The following is a 26,758-nucleotide window of genomic DNA, read 5'->3' as shown; positions in this document are numbered from 1 at the left end:
CGGCGCGGGGCGGACGACCGCGCCGCGCGCGACAGACGACGAGCCGCCCGGGCCCGACGATGAGCCGCCTGTCCGCATCTCCCGACGGGCCTGCGCGGCGACGGCCCAGAAGTTTTTGCCCTTCCAAAACCTCGTGCGGCCGACGATGTTCCACCGGCCGCCCTCGTGCTGGCGGAGCTCGGCCGTCGTCGCGCCGGGCCCCCTCGTCGGGTACCCGTCGGCGGTGATGTGGAACACGCGCGGCAGACGGCAGACGGCAGCCCGGCGGCACCATCAACCCGAGACGGATGAGCTCGTCCGTCTCCGGCGTGTCCAGGCTCGTCGTCCACGAGCTGCCGCCGCCGCCGCCATCGGACGCCATGGAGACCGCCGGGAATGGGAGCTTGTCGGCGGTGGAAGCACGTCGGTGGGTGGGGTGAGCGGTCGAGTCGCGTCGAGTGGAGTGCGGGAGGCAGACGGGCGACGGGGGGCGGCGTTTTAAAGGCAGGCTTCGGTGGGTGGGGGGCGCCGTCCGGTAGGTGACCGACGCCCCGACGTAACGCCGGCATTAATGGCGCATCGGGCCGGCCGCCGCGTCGGGAACCGTCTTTGACCGACGCTTAGACGGCACGCAACCGCCCCGTCCACACACGTCGCGTCGTCGTCCCCACACGTCGCGTCGTCTTATTTTTTTTCGTCCAGCCGACGCCACGTCGCCACGAGTACGTCGCTCGTCACGTCGCGTCGTTTTTTTATAGGGTCGTCGTCGTACGTACGCGGACGGACGCGTCTACGGGGTAGTCGGTGTAGAGCCCCATCGCGCGGGTACAGCCCCGTCGCGCGGGCGGCGGCTTTTTATGTGTTGGGACGATCCTACCCTTTTTTATGAAGGGGTACGGAACGATCTCAGCCGTTGTTGTGTTTAGGGGGGTTGTATCGAAGAAGAAGTGTTATTTATACTGTGCTGTTGCATGTTGGATTGGATGGAAACTATGTATGCGTACGTGGAAATTAACCGATGAATTTGTGTGACATTCAGATGAAACTTTAAAAGCTGGCATAATTCCCACGGCACCTGATCCAGTAGGGAACCAAGGTAAACTCACATTTGTTTCGTTCCCATATCTCTCTCTTTAGCTTTGTCATTTTGCCATTGCCTTAACTTCCATAGGCTTTTTATTTACTGCCTCTGTAATGTATTGGGTTATTTTGGGCCACATCGGCACGGTATTTTTCTTTCTAATAACTTGAACATACCATAGCTTATTATGCTACCTTGATGTTGTTGTTCATCCGAAATGCAATTCATCAGCACTTGGCTACCTGCTGCAGGAGTGTCTGGTGCTACACCCTTGCAGTTGCAGAGAATGTTGGCAGTCCTCGGGATCTCACCAGCAGAGATAAATCCAGGTAAATTAAATTAGTTGAGCACTCGCTGCCAAGCTGCTTGCCGACACTTCTAATTCCAAATTTGTCGACCGCAGATGCTCCAGCCTGCAAGCACATATCTGCTACTTTGACAGCTGCAAAAATGCTTGGGGCCTCGTCACCGGCAAATGCAGCAGGTAAATTTGTTGATCCAGACATTGTTAGTTGTTATAGAGCACAAAATCTATTGCCAGGTCTCTGTATGCACATTTCTGATAGTTTTATGTGATTGCCATGTTACAATTGCATTAACCTAGTTGCATGACTCGCATTGCTGCTTTCTGTTGTCTATTGTCACTTGGTTTGTATGGAAACTCATCTCATAAAATAATGTGGTAAAATACGAATACTTGCATTTGTTAGCTCTTTCCCTTCTTTTGCTTATGTTATGCATTCCCTCCCATAGTTCTGGACTGTAATTTCATCCAGGAACTGCTAAGCTTGCATATCGTTCGAAATCCAGGTAAATTGCTTGCCGACACTTCTAATTGCAAATTCGTCGCAGGTGCTCCACCCTGCCAGCCGATATCTGCTACTTTGAAAGATGCAAAAATGTCTGGGGCCGCGTCACCGGCAAATGCAGCAGGTAAATTTGTTGATCCAGACATTGTTAGCTGTTATAGAGCACCAAATATGTTGCCAGGTATCTGTATGCACATTTCTGATAGTTTTATGTGATTGCCATGTTACAATTGCATCAATCTGGTTGTATGAATGGCAGTGCTGTTTAATTGCTGATGTCTTTCACACTTGGTTTGTATGTAAATTCATCTTATAAATAATTTGATAGATACAAAAAAAACGAATTCCTGCATTTGTTTGCTCTTTCGCTTATGTTATGTACTCCCGTAGTCTTCCGGACTGTAATTTCATCCAGGAAGTGTAAATATTCAGTTCAGACAACAAAACAAAGTAAATCAAGTTCAGACTCTTCTCTTTCAAATTTACACAATCCTCTTGCTCCTTCAACTTCGGTACTTAAAATGAATGTTCATTGTTTCTTTTTTTGGTTTTTTCACTGGTAGAGAACTTTACATAAGATTGAAGGCATCTTTTATACCGTGATAATAGCTAATCCAGTGATCTTACTAGCACCTATTCAAGTGAAGCAGGTTCTCACACCAAGAGAAAGGATGCGAGCGATGAAGCGACTACGACCGTCGAGGAAGTGAAGCGTCAGCGGACCACAGCGGCATTTGGTGAAGCAAGCCCGGTAAGAAACATACCGGGTTTTTCCTTCCTACCAGTAATGTCAGAGCGATGACCGTTTTGTTTTTGTTTCTTTAGTAGTAACAATAATGCAAGTATTTTTCCTGAGCTTAGTAGGGTAAAATCCATGCATCTCGCTACAAGAGGCGCATTGCACCCGATTAAATTGCTTAATTTGTTATTGTGCTATGATGTTGTATGAAGCAATCATCCTGAAGTTGTATACGGGGCGTCTCCTCGGAGAGTTAACAGCTGTGAACTTGGTTCGAGTGCAGGTGGTGCCCATGGTTGAAGCTGCGGCGAACGGGGTCAAGTCGATCGGTGTCTCTTCTGGGTGAAACCAAGACAAGTCCGGTCCATAAACTGCCGCCGTTGCTGCTGCTTCTGGATCGTTTGGGCCGCTCATCACGTTACCTGCTCGAGGCTTGCAAGTCTCGTAAAACTTCTACAATAATGTTTCATGATCATGCAACTATATATGCTACTACCAACTACTACTGCTTGTGTTAGGACTACTATCGATTATGTGTATGCCGGTGAACTAGTCAGATTTGCTGTCACATGTGAGCTGCTGGGTGAAATGTCTTTGGAACTCTATCCCTTTCATAATTCTTGTTGTGGTTTTAGTTCAAATTTAAATTATGGAATGGAGGGAGTAATTGTCTGGGTGGTCTGAATGAAAATTTACCTTTCTTCCTACCAACCTTTTTTAGATGATGGAAGTATTGCCTTTTTAAAAACCTATCTTGCAGCAGCATTGCAAGATGCACACAGCCAAAAATAACTCAAACGTGGCTACGACTTCGAAAAAGAAAAAAAATATGAACATCGAGGAGCCCTCCTAGAGTACATGTTTTGTCATCTTTGATTTCTTAACATCAAACACTTCGGCAGAACAAAGCAGTTGCATCAGCCGAGATGGAGTCTAACCAAAATCTTCTGATCACCTCGTGCTTTTTGGGAATTCTGCATTCCAAAGAGCACTCAAGAGCTAACATCAAGTGGTATATTTGAATCTTGTAACAATTGTTAATCTTATTGCAAGGAAAGCTCATTAATCAAACATTTACAGTACAAAACACACTTGGTAAGAGCTATCTTGTAGCTACATCTCCACCGGACAGCTAATTCCCATCTCTCCAGAGACCGTAGGAGTCGAACTGGGAGCTGATCCTGGGTACAATCCAGGTCCAGACTATGAAACCGGAGAAACACGACAAATTCTTGTCCGAAACTCGACTGCTCCACATCTGCTCTCCAATTAGTGCTGTTCTGTAGCCTGCGTAGGAAATGGATCAGCCTCCCATCCAACTCAGCAGTCGTAGGCAATTGCTGCAAAGTTTCCACACATTTGCTGCCCAACCGTTTCAAAACCTCCAGCTCATTTTCAACAGAAAGCATTGATCCAGAGTAGATCTGGTGACTAAAGGACTTTCGACGGTTTGTAGGAGTTGACCCTAGCCTTAATGCACATAATAATGCAAATGAGGGATGCCCGTTTGGGTGAATATATAGGGAGTCTTTTGGCCATGTACCCATAGTACATAACTCCGAATCTAACTGAATGTAAGTTTTCTCATTAGGGTTCTCATCCAAAAGAAAACCATAGTGTTCAAGAAGTTCCAAGTTTGTGTATGTCCCGTACCCCAGAAGTACCTGCATGTTTTGTTGGCCAAGTTTAAGAAAGCAGAGAGAACACAATATAATTCTATCAGAAGGCAAGAATATTAGAGCATACCTGCTCCCCTTTCCTATATCTTTTTCGGGCATACAAACAGTAGGCATTAGAATCTTCATATCCCCCATCTGTCATCCTTTCCGATGAACTATCCAACTTTATCTCTTCCAACATAACATTTCTCTCCTGGTACTTCATGGCTTCTTCTGTATCTTGCTCTTCAGACGAAGTATCATCATCAGGAGCAGCATAATTAAATAAATCACCTATCGGACATAGGCAACCAGCATCATCCCATGCTACATGCAACGTCCGTGAAGATACCTTCAAGTGGACAAATGAAACATCAGAGATCTCATCAATAGGTAAAATCTCATATCGGAAAGAAGGCTAAGGAGCAGATAAAATCTTGAGTCAGCACAGGTTCTACACAACAACTTAAAAAAGGCTGACAAAGGTAGAGTATAAAATAAGAAGAATGCTGACATAAATCAAGCTAGAACTATATTTCAAATTAATCATACCGTTGCAAAAGCCCAGAGCCATGTTTTAAACATCAAAAGTTTTGGTTTAAAATCCAATTCTCTCATTAGCGGTGTTGCTTCTTCCCACTCAGATCTTACGGCAGAAAGAACTTTTTGTGCAACCCAAATAGCATCATCAACCTGATAGTCAAAGCAGAAACCATTTAATGTGTTTCTAGCATGGAGCAAACGATAGCCAAAAACAGTTCTGTTGACAAATCTGCAAACTATACTTGGAGAGCTTCAATTTCAAAATTGTTGAAGGTAGCCAAGATTGTGTAGTAGGTAGGCAGCTGAGACAAATAGAGGTACCAGCCAGAACTCTTCCCCTTTCCCACCTCAGCCAATAAGCATACGATCAGTCTCTGTTGAAGCACAAATAGGAGAGCAGCGAAATCATTTCAAAGAATATTCAGGTTCAGAAGTACAATACAAGAAAGAAAAATGATCAAGAATGAGTTTACACTTAGAAGGTGAACACTATGAAACTAGTATCCTAACTCGGTGAAGTTACTTGTGCAATATTTTTGCGGTAAACAGAGAATATATTGATTTTCCCTCCATCAAGGAAACTGCTACATACATATGGATTTTCAATCTCCTAATAACTGTCGGATTCATGTAATCGTATTTGCATAGTTGTACATATAAATGTGTACAAATTGTACCGGATGAAACAAACTGCATGGAAAAACAAACTCCTGCAGTAATCAAGTAGCGAGTAATTAATTATCCTTAGGAATTAGTTTGCCGACATATCTCCCTTGGAAAAATTTGTTCCACCAGATTGACTCAAAGAGGCTTTTTTCTTAGAGTGAGGCATATGGTTAAATACATGTTAAATATGGGCATGGCCAGCAAATATTTCCGTGACTCCAGAACTAGTATGTCACTACTTGCGCACCGCCATACTCCTTCTCGTTTATCCCAGAAACTTAGGCTCCGCTTGGAATGGATGTAAAATTTTACACTTGTAAAATACCGGTCACAGCTGATTTTACGCCTGGAAACAAAACGACCAACCAGCCGAATACAAGAGAAAACGCTAATCCAAGCGGGCCCTTAGTAAACTCTAGAGCAATTTCACATGAGCATGTTTTAGTGCATCATGAAACTGAAGTGTTGCCTGAAGATATGGCATTACCTGGATGCTAGAGAGGCGCGGGCGATGGGCATCTACGCAGGAAGCAATCCTGGGGTCGTCCGCCATGACGCGGTCGCTGGTGAGCAGGGCAGCGCGGGGCACGCGCAACACCAGCTCGCCGCGCCGGAGGTCCCGAGCCGCCGCGAAGCCCCTCCTGAGGTGGCAATAAAGAAAATCCGTGAGCCTGAGAGCCGAGAGATCCAAGAATCGCAAGCGGCCGGGGTGGGGGTTTGGGTTTATTACCCGCCCGCGGCAGGGAAATCAGCGACGACGAGGGAGCGGCCGAGGCAGGAGGAGGTCGTGGTAGATGTGGTGGGCGCGGACGGGGAGTCGGATACGCCCAGCTCAGCCGCCCACCGGAGGAGCGCCTCCATTTGCGGCGGCGGAGAGAGCTTGCTCGGGTTTTTTTTCTTTTCTTAGGGGAAGCGTTCGGTTGGGGGCATGGGCTCTATGCCTTATTGGGCTGGAAAATAGATGTTCCTTTCCGGGCCGCATGAGCTTGTACTGCCTGGGCCTAAACGACTACTAGGCTCAAGTGTTCACCTAAAAAAAATGTTCGCTGTGTCTCAAAAAAAAAATGTTCGCTCAAAAAAAAAAACTAGGCTTAAGTGTGGTACCACCACCGAGAAATGAATTACGTGCACTCTTTTGTGACATCTTCTGTTTTTTTAGAGAAAAGACTCGAAACGAACTTTTTGAGGCGTTCTGATTGGCTCGACGCGCTCAGCGGTAGTTGAGCAGAAGTAGAGCAGTAGTACCATTTTGCAGTACTTCCGCCTCTACTACCGCCCCACTTTCGCAGATTTCGTTGTAGCTCAGTCACTACCGCTTATATTTGTGCCTCTGGACTCGTTTACCACTCCGCGTCAGTAAGGCAACGGTAGTACCGCTTATAAGTTGTACTACCGTCGTACATATGCCTCTACCACTGCTAGTTCCTATACACTGCACCCTAAGCAGTAGTACCGCTAGGGCGAGTGGTAGTACTGCTCCGGCGGCACTACTGCCTCGGGTGCTCTGTCTGTGCACTGTGTTTTGGAACTATCCCTTAAGCGGTAGTACCGCTTGTGTGCAGGTTGTGAACAAAAAAACGGTTGGATTTGTCCTCACTATAAATAGGGGGTCTTCTTTCCCAATAAGACTCGCCTCTTTTTCTTTCCCAAACTCCATTGTTGTTTAAAGCTCCATTTTCGCTCAATCTCTCTCCCTGGCCAACCAATCTTGTTGATTTTCTAGGGTTTGGTTGAGAGGGCCCAGATCTACACTTTCTCACCAAGAGATATTTAATTCATCCACTAATCCTTTGCGGATCTTGTTACTCTTGGGTGTTTGAGTACCCTAGATGGAAGAGGTCACCTCGGAGCCACAATCCATTGTGGTGAAGCTTCGTGGTGGTATTGGGAGCATCCAATTTAAGTTGTGGAGATTGTTCTTCTTCTTGTTGTTGTTCACCTAATTGCATATCTAGACAAACCTATTTGTTACTACATCTAATTTGTGAAGAAAAACTAAAAATTGGTAGTTGCCTATTCAACCCCATCCCCCTCTAGTCAACCATATCGATCCTTCCAGCTAGTAGTGCTGGTGAATTAAATGAAAAGTTGAAAGAACTTTCGGGAGCTTCAAGAGTGAATTGGAGATGAGTAATGTGCAAAATATATTTTTGGGAGCTTATATACATCGGAGGGGTTGTGTGACCTTGATTTCTTGCTTCAGTTCAGGAAAGTTAATCACATGATAAATGTTTGACCTAACAAAGCCTTACATGGCTGAGGAGGTAAAAAGTGCTATGTTTCATATGTTTTTTTTGAAAGCTTCGGGCCCATATGGATTTTCAACACATTTTTTCCATAAACACTGGGGTCCTTATGGAGAGGAAGACACTCAAGTGGTTCCGAAAATATTAAACGAGGAAGATGATATGGAGACCATCAGCAAAACATTTATTGTTCTAATCCCGAAAGTAAATAATCCTACACTATTTGTCACAATTTTGACCAAAAAACCCTCTGCTATGTGAATTATAAGATAATGTCGAAGCTTATGGCTAATAGGCTTAAATTAGTGCTTCTAGATATTATTTTGTTGGAACAATCTACTTTTGTTCCGAGTAGACTTGTTGTGGATAATATAATCTATCCTTTTGAGTGATTGCGTTTTATAAAGATAAATAAGGCAAAGAAGAACATGAACTATGCTTTGAAGAAAACTTTTCTAATTATTGCACATCTAAGTGACTCAATCCAACTAAAAAAGTATCGACACACATCGTCACATAAAATCAATGACATAGACTTTTTCTAGAACTTGTCATAGACTTAGATTAATTTTTTTGAGGGGTTGTCATAGATTTAGCTTTTTTTAAGACATTGTCATAGTTTTGTCATAGATGGAGTCTGGGCGGGGCCACTACAAGTTAGGGTATATACCTAAAAGTCACTACTGGCCGGGCCACTGGGAAAAAATCTGGTGCACCGAAGCTTGTGGTGCTACCGGTGCACCGAGCTCAAATTGTGCTTTTAAAATGTTTAAAAAAATCTGAAAAGAAATTAGCACACTCACATAACATCAATGTAGGTGGTCACAAAATTCGAGTCAAAATTTGAAACATAACTCGAAAAACAAAAATAACAAATTTAACACTAAATAGTACATAACATAACTTGGCCTATAGATTTTGCACATTATTACACTGATTCCAAATATGTCATTTTTGTATCTCAAAAAACATTTCAAATTTTTATACGAATTTTTTGTGACACCATACGTTGATGTTACGTTAACATGGTAGAATTTTTTCAGTTTTTTAAAAAATATTTTATGACATCCGGTGCACCGGTAGCACCACAAGTATGGGTGCACCGGATACATTCCCCCGGGCCACTACAGGTATAGGTGGCCAAACGGGCCGGGATAGCTGGGCCGGCCCGGTAGCACGACTGGCACGGCACGGGCCTGGCACAACACGTCACGTGCTAAACGGGCCAGGCCCGGCACGCGACATGCCAAGGGCCGTGCCTGGGCCTGAAGGCCGAGCACGCGGGCCGGCACTGCACGGCCCAATTATCTTTTTTTTATTTTTTATGTATCCTAATGTGGCCCAACAGGTAAAAATAGACTAAAAAACGCCCAGTGCGCAAAATAGGAGACAGATTAGCGGGCCTAGCGTGCCGGTGGGCCGGCCCGATTAGCATATGGGCCGTGCCTGGGCTGCCGGGCCTTGGCAGGCCGGGCCGGGCCGTGCCAGGCACGATTAGGATGGGCCGTGCCGTGCCGGGCCGGGCCGGCCCGTTTGGCCAGCTATAACTACAGGTGCCGTGAAGCGAGCGAACACTCCGTCTCCGGAACTCCTCCGTCTCACAGCAGGCGCGAGACTCGTACTTCTAAAAAGAAAAAAAGAAAAAAAAAACTCGCATGCTATGGCGGAGGTATCGGAACTCGGAAGAGATAATAGATTCTAGGGTTACAGATGCGTCCCCCAAATCAACCGCCGGCGGCAGCGGCGATGGAGCGCATCTATAAGCCCACAAGCCGCGAACCGCGGCTCGAGGATCAACGTCGGGAGAGATCGGAGCTTCTCAAGAAGATCGCCGACTCGTACGATCATGTCCGCAAGCGGCTCGCCATGGCCACGGCATTCAAGGAGGAGACCTTCGTCGGCGCCGGCCTCTCCGTCGGCCTTCTCGACCCGGCCACGAACATCATCTACAACACCCTCACCGCCTCCGACCTCTGCGCCGACGAGACCCGGGGTGCTCCCCAGCACCCGGACATGGCCGAGCGCTCCCTGGCCGGCCTCGTCGCCTTCCTCACCTCCTTCTTCCGCTACCTCGCGGATTGGGAGGCCGTGCGCTACCTGCTCCGCGCTGACACCGACCTCGTCTACGCGATGCGCCTCGTCGCGCACGACCGGTGTCTCTCCTCCTTCCAAATCAACTCTGACACCGGCAGGTCCGTCGTCCGCACCGCCCTCACCTGCGCGGCGCTGGCCTCGAAGCACATGGATCCCCACCACCTCGTCCGCGCCTGGCTGTCGCCGGTTGGCCCTCTGGAAGAAGCCGTCCACGCGATCCAGAATGACATCAGTAATTTCACCTGTGTATTCAACCCACTGCATCATGCTCGCAAGCGTCCTCGTATGGGAATGCAGCCCCTTAATTTCGCTTGGAAGCGCGCATTGGAGCTCCATGAGTTATCACCCACCGTCGTGCCGTATCGACCTTACAATTCCATGAAGTTTGTGCTCCTCCAGCGCATCCACGCCTTCTACCTGAAGGCACTTGCTCTGCTTCCGACGAGTGAGCTCCGGTCTTCCTACCACCAGAGCATGCTCGAGGCTGGCCACTGCTATGGCCCATTCGATCCCGTCGCCAACATCATCATCAACACAATCTGGTATAACACCGTCTCCCCGCCGACCAAAAAACTTGAGCTTGACATGATCAGTACCAATAGCCTGTTACGCATCGAGGCTCGCTCCTTCTATGGCTTTGTTTCTTTCCTCTGCACTTCGGGCAAGAAACTCTATGAAGCTATGCGCTTCTTGCTCATTTCTGATTGCACTCTGGGGGATATGAGCTTTTCGAACCCTTTGGCTGGCTTCGGGGATCGAAACAAAATTTGTAATGCCTTCAGGGCTGCCGGTGTGGCTGCTTGGCACCCTGACCCTGTCGCGCAAGCAGAGTTTATTTCCTCATGCAGTTATCCATTCTCAAGTCCGACGATTAATGCTCCACTCGACTCTGCTGATGTTGACCGCATTACCAGAAATATGTTTCAAGGGCTCCCTACCCCTGGCAATTCGCTGCGGCATCAATCTGTTCCCATGCCCAAGATCTGCCGTCGTGTTCAATGTAAAATTGACCAATGGATGCACGAGTATACAACAGTCTCTAAGAAAGTCAAAGCAGTGCTGGCCTCATATGCACTCGCCTCATACGGAGTTAGTTCATCTTGAGATTTGTGTCTTTACTTCTAATTATCATCCTGACATGTTGCAGTCGCTGATTTGCTCCTTGCCTCTGCCCACTTGCAGGAACCCATGTATCTTCATGTTATTTGTGGCGTCAACCATAATGTGTCTGGCCCCGAGTACTGTTATGATACTGGCACACCCGTTTCCATATACCAGCACATTCATGTTAATTTTCTGGCAAGTCGAAGAGATAGAAATCCAGAACTCTTCTTTGCTGAACTTAGCAATGACGAGGCAGAGGATGGAGGTGGGAAGGTCTTGTGTTGTCCTGTGAATTTTCCACAACCACGACAAGGTATCTTTTTGAAACCACCTGTAAGGGTCTCTTTTCAAGTCCTAATGCTTACTTCTAGTGACGAGATACAAATATTTTTAAATAAAATTGGAACCTATCTCGGCCTGCGGTTTGGTAAAGTTTGAACATTCAGATTAATCCACACGACTCCCTGGTATTGTGGTCATATCTTTACTACTCCCGCCGATCCAAAATAAGTGTCGCAGTTTTGAACCGGGCTTTAGTTCAAAACTATTGACTTATTATGGATCGGAGGTAGTACTATTTAGTGCAAATGCATTCCAAATTTGAAATCAATAACATCAGTAGTGTTCACTCCCAAGCTACCACTGGCAGTGTAAGTATAGGCCCTGGTCACCCACATCTGATCTACATTCTAAAGCCCAGATGTTTAACAAGCTGATGATTTACTTCTCTTGCTCGGAGTTGCTATCCAGCAGACTTCTAAGACATAGGGAAAAAAGGTGTAGTAGGTCCCCTCCCTATAAGAATTAACTATAGAATCTGAAGAAGTCGTCTAATAGCTCAATAAGTTGGCTGAACCAAGTTTAACTTTTGCTTACATGCATATCCTGATATGAATTAGATTTATCTGGTAGATAACCATAATAGATCATACCAATTTTTGTAAACACACATTCTGGTCCAAATTTTGGTACACATTGTCAGTGAGCATCAAAACTTGTGAGTAGTACTTGCCCAACACTGCTGATATAAACTCAAGTAATAGACTAAATCCATTATTACGTCTCAACCAACCTGATGATCCAACAAATGTTGCACACCAGTATTTATTATTTAAGCACTCAAGCGTACGAACATCAATGCTTATCGATGATTCCATGGATAACTAGAATGTTTCTTTGTGTTGCTTATCATTTCAGGTTTTCAGTTGCATACATCACTTGAAGTAGATTCAATTGCAATATATTGCTGTGTTGATCCTTTTTAGTAAAATGCATGATGGTTCCCTGTTCTTAGGAAATTGCACATTTAGCTTCTTAAATTCATTTAAGTGGGCTATCAGCCATTTTAACTAGTCTAGGACAGCAGTTTATTACTCCCTCCGTCCGAAAATACTTGTCATCAAAATGGATAAAAATGGATGTATGTAGAACTAATATACATCTAGATACATCTCCTTTTATTCATTTTGATGACAAGTATTTCCGGACGGAGGGAGTATGTGGCATACTTCCTTTGGTCCCTCGCCTTCTGTTGGAGTGGTAAGATATAGTTTGCTGAAAGAGCCCTATGTCAGCTACCGCATTATCACTGGGTACTTCCATGCATTGCAGTCTTGTTTTTAGGCAGATATCAGCAGGGGTAATCCCACCTTGATGTTTGCATGATCAGCCAATTCCGCAGTTATAAGGAATAACAAGAAATGGTTAGGGTATAGAGTTTTGCAGAAGTGTCTGAGTTGCTTGCCACAAAATTGAACACCATCTATGCATGCATAGATAGTTGTTGGGAAAACTGAGTCTCTCCTCGGAATTTCATTTTTGCAATAACTCCTTTTTATTGCCGATAGCTTATGCTAAAGTGTTTGATGGGTGCTAATCTTGCCATCTTGTTTGTGTGCTTCAGAAGAGATCCGCTGTCTGTACTGCGATTACGAAGGCACCAAAATCGTGCACCCGGCTATGGAGGAATTCCCATTCAAAGGGCGCGACGTGGAGTTTCAGAAGATGGTGTGTGGAATAGATCCCTACAGAGATGAAGCATCTCCATACGAGCGGCAGCGCTACACCAACTGCACCATCATCAGGAGCTCGTCCAAGGCATTAGATTGGTTGGGATATGTGGTAGATGACTGGATCTTTACCGACTTTGACGAGGAAGATGACAGTGATGATTGTAGTACTGACGAATCTGAGTGAGGTGGACTTGGCTAGCGTTACTCGCAAGCAGTTAGTTTCCTACTTTGTTGTACCCCGAATCAGGACAGTACCTCCCTTGCGGCCTTGGCACGAACGGCCGTACCCCGGAGTAGCTCCGCGCGACAACGAGCGCGTGAGCGCGAGCTAGCCGTGGGGTGTTCACACCAGCTCATACACTTCGTGCTTTGTTAGGCTAGTTATAGTGGGAGTAACATAGCGCACTCCAATTTTTTTTTGCTTATGTGATAAATAGTTAATTTTTTTTGCTTATGTGACAAATAGTTAATGAGAAGTGATAACATAATATGTTACTGTAACATAGCGCTTTTCAAGACAAGATGAGTCTACAAGCTAATGAATGAGACCATCTATGACACTACTACTATGTTACTTTGCACTATGAAGATAGTAATTTAGACTAGTGTCATATGCATGACACTAGTATAAGTTAGTCCCACTATGACCAGCCTTAAACTCCTCTTCACCGAGTGTGGCGTTGCAAAGGACGAGCTCCATGGAGCTCGTTTTGCAAAAAAAAAAAAAATCAAAATATATGTAAAAGTTTCAAAAAATACCAATTTTTTTTCTACAAATGCATATGCATATTCTTCAAGTATGTATAATTTTCATCAACTAATTTGATTATTTGCATGCTACACAAAAAAGACAAATATCTGACACAAATACAACAAAGAAAAAGCTTATTTCAATCTGCGTATTTGTTTTTTTTGTATACATCACATATGAATATATATGTTTATGAAAATTTATACGTGTATACTACAAGTATATGTCTACATGAAAATATATTTTTCTGATTTTTTTGAGATATGGAAAAGGTATTTTGGCTGAAAAAAATGCCTAGGAGCACGTGCTAGAGCTGGCTCTTCACGAAGAGCCCGCTTACCTTCTTTCTTATTTTTCTCTTTCCTCCAACTAAGCAGAAATATACTAGTTTATTCCTTATAGCCCGCTGACTCAGCTCTATTGTACTTGCTTTTATTCTCCACCATGGCCTTATCTTGAGAGTGAAATTGGTCCAATTCCACACACCCCCTATCCAGGGGCGGGCCCAATTCAATTCATGGGTATTCAGTTGAATACCCATAATTTTTGCCTAAGAAATTTGCATATATAAAATGTGTACCATGTTTTATATCAAAAGGACAATATTTACGCAGAATAACAGGCTGTGTATGCTTTCAGCCCAAGGGAATAGCGAGCCCCCTTCCCGTTTCTCTCCGCTCCCGCTCAACATGGCATAGTGGCCCAATTGTCTTTTATCTAGTAGTCGGCCAGTCTCAGCCCAAGTGGAAAACTCGATAGTGGATGTGGGGCCAATGGCAAATTCTAAAGGGCGCCTTGTGCACCCGTCCTTCCTTTCTCCCAAACGGGCGCACACCCTATCGCCAGCGCTGGGCCGACCCATCTTTCCCTTTTTTCCGTTTTAACGCCTATCGTCAGCGTTGGGCCAGCCCGTCTTTCCCTCTTTTTTCTGTTTTAACACCTATCGTCAGCGATGGGCCGGCCCATCTTTCCCTCTCTTTTTCTGTTTTAACGCCAAAATAACTATGCTACGAGCAAGTTTCGAACCGGCGGCCTCTTGCTCTTACTTAAGCTGCACTAACCACCCACCACCAATGCCCGTGGTGGCCTCACGGATGATCTTCATGCTTGCATGCGTCACAGTGTTTGATGGCCAAGGGAACTATTTGGGTGCTTCTGTTACAGTGTTTGATGGCATCATGGATCCAAAAGTTTTAGAAGCTCATGCTTGCTGGGAAGCATTCTCTTTAGCTGATGATCTTCACATCCAGAGGATTAAAGTAGCAACGGATTGTGCAGCCACCGTGAATCATTTACAGGGAGAGTTTATGGGTACTTCTGCCACTATTATCAGGGATATCTTGAATAGGATGTTGATGTTCGACAAACCTAAAGTAGTGCTTGAAGGAAGGGAATCGAATTTCGAAGCCCATGATCTGGCTAAAGCTTCGGCCTCTCTTGCCGCTGGACATCATATTTGGTTATCTACCACTCCTAATGTTTTATTTGTACCAAACATTATTGAGAGTTAAAATAAAGTGTGGTTGTGACCCCTCAAAAAAACAATGCCCGTGGTGTTCCGTTTCTTCTTTTTCTCCTTTTTCCTTTCACCTTCTTTTCTTTTTTCCTTTTCCTTGTTCTGTTTTTATTGGAATGGTTTTCTTGGTTTTTTATTTATCTTTTTTATTTTTTTATTTTTATTAATTGAATGAACTTCTTTCAAAATCGAGAACTTTTTTGTGAAAGTCGGTGAACTTTTTTCAAAATCGAACGAACTTTTTTCAAATCAATGATGTTTTTTTAGAAATCGATGAACTTTTTAAAAACAATTGATGAACATTTTTCAAATGAAAAAACTTTTGTCAAAATCAATGAACTCTTTTTTAAAATCTATGATTTTTTTTAAAAACGATGAACTTTTCTGGAAATCAATGAACTTTTTTCAAATCGATGAACTTTTTTGAAAGTCGGTGAACTTTTTTCAATCTTTTTGTGAACTCTTTTTGAAAATCGATGAGCTTTTTCTGCAAAATGATGAACCTTTTTCCAACTCGATGAACTTTTAAAATTCATGTTTTTTTCTAATAATTCAAAAATCTAAGCGATACAATATAAGTAGCATGACCAGACAAGTTCTTATACTATTAACGTTGGTTTCAGTCACTTCGATTTAGTTGCTCCAGTGGTAAGCACATTTTTTTCGAGAGTCCAACGATGCAAGTTCCAATCCTGGACTTAGCTAATTTTTTTGCGATTTTCCCGTGCTATTAGTTCGGTATGCTCGCTTTCCGTGGGCTGGCCCAACTGAGCGCTGCAGTGAGCGCCAGTTGGTTTTCACGGTGCAGAAGGCGCCCTATAGGAGCTCCCGGGGTTAATTGCATGATTGATCACACGTCCCGACTCCCAGTTCTCACCGCTGGCACGCAGCACACCGCATCTGGCGTAGTGGCAGACCGGCACACGACGGTGCCGCACATACATCCGGCGTGGAGATTGAGTCGAGGCGTCGATCTCGTTCGTCAGTCAACACATCAATCTTTTCAGATACGTTTTATTTCTCCATCTAATGTGATCACGTTAGGGCCTTTTGGGTTAATTCTTGATTGTTGTCTCCGATTCAATCTGTGGAGGTGCTTCATAGTTGTTTGTTGGTCAAATGTTCTTTTTTATTTTGGAGAGATGGGCATTAGTAGTACCGGATGTGAATTTGTTTTGGATGAATTGGCATTAGTACTATTGATATCGATTTTTACCCTCCATTTGTATCAGATGTCGCCACTTTGATATGTTATAAATAATTTTTCCTTTCATATGTTGAGCAATTCCAAGTTGTGGTCCCAAGTCAAAAAAAATCAAGTTATGGCCAATTATATGAATCTAAGATATTATTCCCAATTCTATGTTTATATTATACAATTTGTATAACATGGTACTATAATCATTTATACTTGCCGAAAACAAGAGGCTGCAAAAAATTGTAAACCTTCAAAAAATTTAAATACACACTCTAAGAATCCTGGGGCCGCCCCTGCCCCTCTCTCTTTAAGATCTACTCCCTCCTGTCCTATAAGAGCATCTCTAACAACAGCCCTATGATAAAGCATGGGCGGCTTTAACAGCTTCCCAATAGCAAAAAAATTGCAAAATAAAAGGAAAAATTGGATAGCCCCCAAAAAGGACCCAACGTGCAGCAAATATGCGGTAGTCGGGCGGCTACCACAAAGGCCCTAATGTCTACTACACAACCTTCTTCTTGTAGACTCGTGTTAGGCCTCTAAGCGCAGAGTTTTGTATGAGAGTAGCAAATTTCTCTCAAGTGGATGACCTAAGGTTTATCAATTCCTGGGAGGCATAGGATGAAGATGGTCTCTCTCAAACAATTATGCAACCAAATAACAAAAAGTCTTTTGTGTCCCCAACACACACAATACAAATGGTAAATTCTATAGGTGCGCTAGTTCGGTGAAGAGATGGTGATAAAAGTGTCATATGGATGGTAGATATAGGTTTTTCTAATCTAAAAATATAAAAACAGCAAGGTAACTATTAACAAAAGTGAGCGAAAACAGTATTGCAATGCTTGAAAACGAGGACTAGGGTTCATACTTTCACTAGTGCAAGTTCTCTCAACAATGAAAACACAATTAGATCATATGGAAATCCCTCAATGTGCGACAAAAGTCACTCCAAAGTTCCTATCACGGAGAATATAAGATGAAATTGCTTGTAGGGTATGAAACCACCTCAAAGTTATTCTTTCTGATCAATCCGTTGGGCTATTCCTACAAGTGTCACAAACAGCCCTAGAGTTCGTAGTAAAATAACACCATATGACACACATCAATTAACCCTAATGTCACCTAGATACTCCAATGTCACCACAAGTATCCGTGGGTCAATTATCCAATATGCATCAAACAACTTCAGATTCTTAATATTCAATCCAACATAAAGAACCTCAAAGAGTGCCCCAAGATTTCTACCGGAGAAACAAGAACGAAAATGTGCATCAACCCCTATGCATAGATTACCCCAATGTCACCTCGGGAATCCGCGAGTTGAGTGCCAAAACATACATCAAGTGAATCAATAGAATGCCCCATTGTCACCACGGGTACTCCACGCAAGAATACATCAAGTGTTCTCAAATCCATAATAGTATTCAATCCGATAATAATGAAAGCTCAAAGGTAAAACTCAATTCATCACAAGAAGATAGAGGGAGAGAAACACCATATGATTCAACTATAGTAGCAAAGCTCACGGTACATCAAGATCGTGCCAAATCAAGAACACGAGAGAGAGAGAGAGAGAGAGAGAGAGAGAGAGAGAGAGAGAGAGAGAGAGATCAAACACATAGCTACTGGTACATGCCCTTAGCCCCGAGGGCGAACTACTCCCTCCTCGTCATGGAGACCGCCGGGATGATGAAGATGGCCACCGGTGATGGTTTCCCCCTCCGGCAGGGTGCCGGAACGGGCTCCCGATTGGTTTTTCGTGGCTACAAAGGCTAGCGGCAGTGGAACTCCCGATCTAGGTTTATTTCTGGGGGTTTCTACATTTATAGGAATTTTTAGCGTCGGGAACAAGTCAGGGGGGTCCACGTGGCGACGACAAGGCAGGGGGCGCATCCTAGGGGGTGCCCTCCACCCTTGTGGATGCCTCGTGGCTCTTCTGGCCCCAACTCTTTTACTTCGGGGGCTTCTTCTGGTACATAAAAAATCACCGTAAATTTTCAGCTCATTTGGACTCCATTTGATATTCCTTTTCCGCGAAACTCAAAAACAAGGAAAAAACAGAAACTAGCACTGGGCTCTAGGTTAATAAGTTAGTCCCAAAAATCATATAAAATAGCATATAAATGCATATAAAACATCTAAGATAGATAATATAATAGCATGTAACAATAAAAAATTATAGATACGTTGGAGACATATCAGACCCCCGTTTTACTCCCGCGCCCAGGCAAAAAATCACTGGATCAGCGCGCCTGCTGCCATCGCCACTGCAGGCTCACCACCATATACCAACATCGTTGCCGCTCTGCCACTACTTCTCTACCCCGTCGCCCCTCCTCTATTCGCTCGCAGGTTGTCACTGCTCTGTCGTTCGCCCCGATTTGCACTACAAAAAAAAGACACATCCGTGACATTTTGGGCCGAACGAATTTTTTTCTGTCATACATATGACACTTCTATGACAATAATTGTGACAAAACCCGATATCATCATAGATGTGGTGGGCTCCTACTTCTATGACAAAAAATCATGACAGAAAATGGGCTTTCCGTCCTGGGCGGGCCGGAGACGCAGCTACATGACATTCTTTGGGCTGTCCATGACGGAAAAAACCATGGTAGAAGCGAGGGGGAGGAAAATTCGGGGAGTTGCCGGTTACGGTGGGAGGTCGGGGGCCGAGCGATGCACGTTTCTCTCATACACATGTGAGGCGTTGGCTCTAACTGAACCCGAGCGAGGCGTTGGGCTCTAACTGAACCCGAGCGATTGCACTACAGGCTATGCGTTACTGAACCCGAGCGATCGATCGATGGCTGTTAACTGAACCCGATGGAGCAATTCCTTCGCTACTGCTGCTAACTAAAGACGATCAATTGGATGAACAGTGAGCGTTGGGCGGGGGGGGGGGGTTGGATGAACAGTGAGCGGTGGCATTGCCTCTGGATGAACAGGACCCTGTGGTGTGGAGGGCTGGATGAACAGTAGACGATGGAGGGGTGGCCGTGGAGGGCTGGTTGAACAGGACCCCGTGGTGTGGAGGGCTGGATGAACAGTAGACGGTGGAGGGCTGGATGAACAGTAGACGGTGGAGGGGTGGTTGAACAGTAGCCAGTGGAGTAGCGCGCGGTGGAGGCTGGATGAACAGGAGCCCGTGGAGGCTGGAGGAGGTCGACGGTGGAGATAAACAATATCCCGTGGAGTCCCGTTTTGCGGTACGCCACACCCCTCCCGATGAACAGGACCCCCGTTTCGACCATAGAAGGTCCGTTTCCTCCGTTTTGCGGTACGCCACACCCCTCCCGATGAACAGGACCCCCGTTTCGATCGTAGGAGGTCCGTTCCCTCTGTTTTGCGGTACGCCACACCCCTCCCGATCAACAGGACCCCCGTTTCGACCGTAGGAGGTCCGTTTCCTTTGTTTTACGGTATGCCACACCCCTCTCGATCAACAGGACCCCGTTCCGAACATAGGAGGTCTGTTTCCTCTGTTCTGCGGTACGCCAGGCCTCGTTTCCATCGCCTGTTCCGTCCAAGCCGGTTGGCTCCCACGCGTTCCGTTGCCTCCCGATGAACATGAGCATTCCGTTGCCTGCCCATGAACACGACGCATTCCGTTGCCTCCCCATGAACACGAGCCCTCGCCGTACGTATGCGCGACTAGGCGCTTGAGACCCCGCCCGTATGTACACATACGTGGCCGTATTTTCTCTCTTGCACCCTGGCCACTGTACGTACATGTACATGCTACGTGTGCGCCTCTACTACGACACGTGCGCGCCTCTACATCGACCAGTATGTACGTACACGTTCCCGGATGCACTTCCTTGCGTGCGAAGGTGTAGCTGCTGGGTTCCAGCAGTCAGGGGGGCGAATCGTTTTTTTTTTCCCGGGCGCACTTCCTTGCGTGCGAAGGTGTAGCTGGTGGGTCCCAGCAGTCGGGGGGCAATCGTTTTTTTCCGAACGCACTTCCTTGCGTGCGAAGATGTAGCTGGTGGGTCCCAGCAGTCAGGGGGGCGAATCGTTTTTTTTGGACGCACTTCCTTGCGTGCGAAGATGTAGCTCGTGGGTCCCAGCAGTCAGGGGGCGAATCATTTTTTTCGCAAAATACGGTGGCCCGTCCGGTGGGTCTCCGCTGTCAGGTGGAGGAATAATTATTTTGCGCGTAATAAGGAGGCACTTCCTTGCGGCTGCCGTGGACCCAGCTGTCAGCCTCTCCATGTACAGTCCACGTCCGATGGAAGTCGTTCCTTGACCACGTTGACCACGCCGCACCAAGAGCACCACGGCGGTGGACGACGGCGAGGCCTAGAAAGGGGACGATGCGGAGCCTGGGAAGACGCGGCAGTGGATGCACACGCGGAGAGGAGTATGGTTCACTGGTTCGGCTGCGCTGCCGTCGCCGCAGAATAACTGGGGGTGTGGGTGAGTGGAGGGATGGTCTGGCCAGCGGTGGGAGTAGTAGGGGGTTGTGAGGCCTCCGCGATAGCACAGCCGGCCACGGGAGGCGGGAGCAGGCGGCACGACCGGCGCTGCTTTGGGCGGCTGGAACAAGAAGACCAGAGGTTGAAGAAGCACGACGACCGTTGGATGGACATTGTACGTTCACTGCAGCTAGAATCGTTTATATTGACTAAGTTGACAAAGCCCTTGGTACGTCAACTTAGTAGGCCCACAGGTCAGCTTCCGAAACGGTGCGCCCCAGATGTCAGGGGGAGGAATCATTTTTTGGGCGGGTGAAGCTAGAATATCCGAGATTGAAGAAGAAGCACGGCATCCGTTGGATGGACATCCAACGGCCACTGCTGCTAGAATCGTGTGTTGATTATAAGTTGACAAAGCCTTGCATACGCGTCAACTCTGTTTTTTAGGGGACACGTCAACTTAGTAAGGCCAGAAGTGTGTGGCAGAGAACCTATAACCCATTTGAGATTTGTAAGAATGTGTAGCTCATTTTTGAATTCTAATGGAATTTACTACAGCCCATTTACAGTTTGTTAAAAGTACAGCCCATTTCAACCAACCGTTCAAAACCGAATTCAATAAAATTTCCCATTTTGATGGGATCCGAATATTTTTATCCCGAAATTTCTAGTTAGATTAAATACAATTTCAATATAAATTTATATTACGTAAAAATCCAACAAAACATTGCGCTCGCAACAATTAATGAAATTAAAATTTTCAATATTCCAAAAATAATATTTTATAAAGTAATCACTGTTTGGTGCATTTTTTTATAGTTACTACTCAGTTTTTATAATTACATCCCATTTATTATTTCTTAAAGCCCATTTTCTTATTAAGCCTAATGCATCCCTCCTAGGAAAGATTTGCAGCCCAGCGGGGCGGAGAATAACAACTTGACCTTGTCTGGGTATTCCTAAAAAAAGTATAGCTGGGCTAGCCATTTTCAGCTTGAAAAAAATTAATATCTGGGCTAGGCTAGATGGGCCACAGCCCGCCCAGTTAATACCTACGACGATGTTTTTGTTGTTGTTCAGAGGAGAAAAATTAATATCTGGGGTAAACATCAAAAAACTCTGTAGTGCTCACACCTCAAAAACACAAATACTGCTCGAGCTGCTTGGTCCCAGCTGTCGTTCTTGTGCAATTCTCTCGTTTATTGACTACTCCCTCCTTTCCGGTTTATAATGCTCAATTCAAAAATCTCACCAATCAAGGTAGATGGCGAGTGGTGGAATACTTTTTGTAGTTTTGCAAAAGCACCTAATTAATGCTCTTGTTATCCTAAAAAAATTATGTTTATCAATGCATTAATTGCAATGCATGCATGCATAAAGTACATGCATTGGTCAATTTTCTCTTAATACTTGCATGCAATGATTTAATGCACCTTGGAATCTGAACATGTGATGGAAAACAACCAAATTGAGCCTTATAAGATGGAAAAACTAAAATTTTGAGATAAGCCCTATAAACCGTAAAGGAGGGAGTACATAGGTTGACAATGGTGTGGGACCGTGATGTCAGGAAACCAGGAGTCAGCAAAATAAATTATAGTTATATATATATATATAATATAAGGAGGCACTTGCATACATGAGGCTATGGACCTGGTGGGTCCCCATTGTCATCCTATCCAAGTAAAGTCATCTCCTCGCCCGCGCGCGCTTTCCGCCCGAAACAGTCAGTGCCGGCCGCCCCGCTTCCCGGTGCAGGCGATTGCTCCGCCTTCAAACGACACAAGTGCCGTCCGTCCGTCCATCTGCCGCACACATTAATGATATGCGGTTGCCGAGGCGGCTACTCCGGCGCCACACGTCCGTCCCTCCGCCCGCCCACCATTGCTATATAAACTGCTGCACCGGCCATAGCCGCAGTCATCCGCATCCGTTCCCATTCTCCTGTCCACACCACTACTGCCCACCATGGCTTCCTCGCGCTCCAGCGCTCTTTGGGACGGGCGGACGACGCACCACAAGGAGATGGCAGCCATTGCTGCCGACCGGCTAGCCGGCAGGCATCCGGAGGACAACGACGTCCCAAGGGAGAACATGGTAGTCGACGATCCGGCGCCAACCCCCTCCTCCGCGCCATCCTCGCCGGTGCATTACACCATGACCATCAGCGAGGCCCGTGCCCAATATATGGACAGGGTGAGGCAGATATGTGAGGAGCAGTTCCGGGAGGCGCATGCCGACGCCGCCTACAACCACCATCTCCTCCAGGAGCACCTGCAGGCGGAGGAGCAGACCGCCGCGGAGCGGGCGGAGCAGGAGGCGCTGCTCGACTCGTACCGCTCCGCACGCAAGGGCCGCCTCGAGCGCTGGCGGTACCGCATGCGGGTGGCGGAGGCTGCGGTCGCCTACAAAGAGGCTAGCAAAGAGGGCGATGAAGCGGGCGAGGCGCTATTTAGTGAGACCGAGGACGAGGCAGAGGACAATGTCGGCTCCGACAAGTCCCCTCTCTGCTGGCGTCGACGACGCCCTGCTCCGTCGAGGCCCCGCGGCGCCAACAACGAGGCAGAGGACACCGTCAGCTCCGCCGAGGCCCCGCGGTGCCAACAACGAGGCAGAGGACATCGCCGGCTCTGCCGAGGCCCCGCCCCGCCAACAACGAGGCAGAGGATATCGCCGGCTCAGCCGAGGCCCCACCCTGCCAGCAAAATGAGGGAGGATTTCCACCGCTCTGCTGAGGCGCCGCCCGCCGGCAACGAGACAGAGGACATCGCCGGCTCTGCCGAGGCCCCGCCCCACTGCCAATGAGGCCGCACCACATAGAAAACGAGGAAGAGTAGAACACGGTAGGTCGCCGCCGCTCGGGTCCAAGTAAGGCCACCACTGCTACCCTCCGGTTGAAGCCAAGCTAGGCGGGTTGACCATTGACGGCCGGTTAGCTTCTTGGCGGTGACGTGGAGTCGGAGAGCTGCGCTGGAGAAGAACGCTGCTTCTACTTAACTGCTGGTGCAGTTGGCTACTGACACGTGGGCCCAACAGGCCACATGTCAGTTACACAACTGCACCTGCAGTTAAGTCACTGAAGCTTCTGTTCGGCTCAGCGGGACACATGTGGGTAGCTTTGGTTAATTAATTATACCTCCAACGCACCCCTTTTTTGTTTTTTTAGAAAAGGAGGATGACCCCCGGCCTTTGCATCTGGGAGATGCATGCGGCTACAAATACCCCTTTTTAGTTGAAGAATGTATGAAATGTAATGAAATCCGGCATGTTTATATGAAATCCGACCGTGTATGAATGAATTTATTTCGATTAGTTCGAATTCCTATATCACTGGAATTGGATGAACATGCAAAACAATACATACTAGCATTATTCCCAGGGTGATCACCATGTTTGCAGCAGTTTCACATGTACTCCCTCCGGTCCTTTCTAGTCTGCATACAAGTTTTGTCTGTAGTCAAAGTATCTCTACTTTGACCAATCTTATAAAAAAAGTATGCACTTTCACAATGTGCGAAGTAAAAAGGAACAGAAGGAGTACAAAGAGTTTGAGCAGCTTTTTAGCGTTTCTGTACATTGCAATCAAACACACGGGCCTGGCAATTCATAGAGGACATTCAAAACAATCGATGATTATGCATCTCAGCGACTCACATGTCAGAGGCAATATTTACTTCACAACTAAAGAATAAAGAAAAAATTGATCGCCGCTGCTGACAGCAAAGGGCGTCCCATTCGAAAATATCAAACGCATATGTTGATAAAATCAATGAGCAAAATTTGACAAGGTTGTCCTATTCCAAAATATCAAATGCCTACGATTGTGGAATGGGCAGGGTTTGCCATTAGTTCGGACAATGACGTGGCACCTTGTGCTAAATAAACCAGCTGTTCTTTTTGTGCAGTTCCACCAAAATCAACCAAATTCATGCGTAACTTGTATGATTTCGCCCTTATATGTTGCAACGCCTTGAACTTATGGGCACCTCCTTTCTTGTGGTGGAAATGAATGATTTGATGTATTCATGAACATTTTGTGCAGTTCCCGTTGAAATCAAGCTGAGCACCCCTGTTTGCACAAATACAAAAAAGTGATTAGTATAAAGCAAATTGTACTATGAATTGACAGTTTCAACAGGCACATACATGGTCCATGTAGAGCACACTTTTAGAAAAATAGAACTCACCAGAAAGAATCCTAGAACAACATTGTACTCACGCATCACAGCAAAAAAATGGAGATTTGTCAGTCCTTCTGAGCTGAAGTTAGTTTGGTCTTGTAGGGAGTAATGTAACCATCCTTCAACTGCTCCTTCTGATAAGAAGATAGACAGGGCTTCTTCATCCTGGCATAATCAGAACTAGTCACTTCACGTACTCCATATTCTTCTTCAGAGGAAGATGATCCCTGTTTGCTCGAAAAAAGGAAAGGAAATATTTAAAACAACACAGATGAAGCACTTCTCAAGGACAATACCACTTTTTCATGACAGTATCTAAATAGTAGCACAACACCAATAGAGATGACAAAGCTCAATCATATGCATGAAATCAGTGGGTGAGTACCAACATTTGCCAGGAGGCTGATTGTGTAGAGCATAAAGATGAAGCACTTCTCCGGAACCATCTGTTGCTATCTACGGGGGTGGCCATGCTTACTATATACTCCTCGATTAGTTTAATGTTTCCAACATCTTCTTGTGCAGTTCCACTAAAATATATGGTATCTTCAAAGAAGATCCATGTTTGCACAAGTAGAGATAATTACGTATGGCATCAAATTAGTGGCAAAACAATTGCTCGTTCCAGCCATAGCAATAAATTAAGATGCAAAACTATATCATTACTTGTGTCATCACAGTTCCAGTGCTTCATTACAGCACCGGGAGTTGATTTTTGTTTTTCTTCTGCTTGTTCTTCCCCTTCATCACTTGGTTCAATAACAGACAAGCTTCGCCTTCAATGTAAGATTTGGCATGTCAATTAGGGAGCACAAGTATAGTACTAAACTTAATTTTCTGATGAAAGTGGCAAAATACAGGCCAGCGGTTGTGAAATATCCTTATCTTACCTCAATGGGATATTACGGTGCACATACAGATTGGAAGTCTTGTCTCCATTTGTGCAGTTCACTAAAATCAAGCAACATTATCGTACAAGTAGCACAACATATGAAAGCACACTACAGAATCATGTGAAATAAGGCTAGTACTGACCTCTCATGATGCGGAATTCAAACAACTCACAAGAAGAAGATCTGAACCAAATTTGCCTTAACGGTTAGGAAGTAAGATCTCCTCTGGTACAGTTCCACTAAGATCAAGCAATCAAGCAACGTTGTCGGTGTGACATTTTGGTTGAACTGCACAAAACACTCTTAAAACAAAAGTGTTTTGTGCAGTGCAACAAAATGTCACAATGGCAACGAGGTGAAGTAGATAACCCTGTTTACACAGAGGTGCAAAGGAAACAATTAGTGGTTAATAATGGTGGATGACACAGAAGCCAACAAAAATAAGCATCTACCTTATCTAAATGGGAAAGAAAGCAAGACAGTAGCATTTCTCAAACGGTGGCCTTGATTAATATTAACATGGAGATTATATTAACAATAAAATTCGTTAAACATGTAATTTGCTTTTAACTGTGGCATTGCATCAATTTTCCAGCGGCATTATTAGAGGGTGTTTGTTTACAGGGACATTTTGGTGTAGGGACTAAAAAACTCTGTGTCAGTCACATCTAAACCAAACAGGAGGGACTTTTCAGGACTAAAAGTGGGCATTTGGGACTAAAGAAAGAAGACCCCGAGGGAGTCTTTTTGGGACTTTTTCCAACAGTTGCCCCTGCCACGCATCGCACCTTGTTTCTATTAGTTCATTACTAGGGGTAACATGGTCTTTTATCATATCATTTAATAACCTCTAGTCCATGTTTA

The 26,758-nt window shown here is 45.6% G+C and overlaps 2 protein-coding genes across 2 annotated transcripts; one reads left to right on the top strand and one right to left on the bottom strand.

Moving 5' to 3' along the window:
- Window positions 1-3,633: 3,633 nt before the first annotated feature.
- On the bottom strand, window positions 3,634-6,376 carry LOC123042074 (protein SET DOMAIN GROUP 40). The gene is made up of 6 exons (XM_044464597.1): window positions 6,206-6,376; window positions 5,963-6,116; window positions 5,052-5,183; window positions 4,819-4,959; window positions 4,355-4,618; window positions 3,634-4,272 (listed from the first exon to the last, which is right to left on the bottom strand). Exons 1-6 carry the CDS (start codon window positions 6,334-6,336, stop codon window positions 3,652-3,654), a joined length of 1,443 nt encoding a protein of 480 aa, XP_044320532.1. The 5' UTR covers window positions 6,337-6,376; the 3' UTR covers window positions 3,634-3,651.
- A 2,935-nt stretch (window positions 6,377-9,311) lies between these two features.
- LOC123042073 (uncharacterized) lies at window positions 9,312-13,157 on the top strand. Its single transcript, XM_044464596.1, has 3 exons — window positions 9,312-10,904; window positions 10,998-11,232; window positions 12,823-13,157. The coding sequence occupies exons 1-3, from the start codon at window positions 9,432-9,434 to the stop codon at window positions 13,113-13,115; spliced, it is 2,001 nt and encodes a 666-aa protein (XP_044320531.1). The 5' UTR covers window positions 9,312-9,431; the 3' UTR covers window positions 13,116-13,157.
- Window positions 13,158-26,758: the final 13,601 nt, after the last annotated feature.

The sequence above is a fragment of the Triticum aestivum genome, chromosome 2B (assembly GCF_018294505.1).
Source record: "Triticum aestivum cultivar Chinese Spring chromosome 2B, IWGSC CS RefSeq v2.1, whole genome shotgun sequence".
Lineage (NCBI taxonomy): Eukaryota > Viridiplantae > Streptophyta > Magnoliopsida > Poales > Poaceae > Triticum > Triticum aestivum.
Note: the sequence above shows the minus strand (reverse complement) of the source record. Positions and strands in the feature narration are given on the sequence as shown.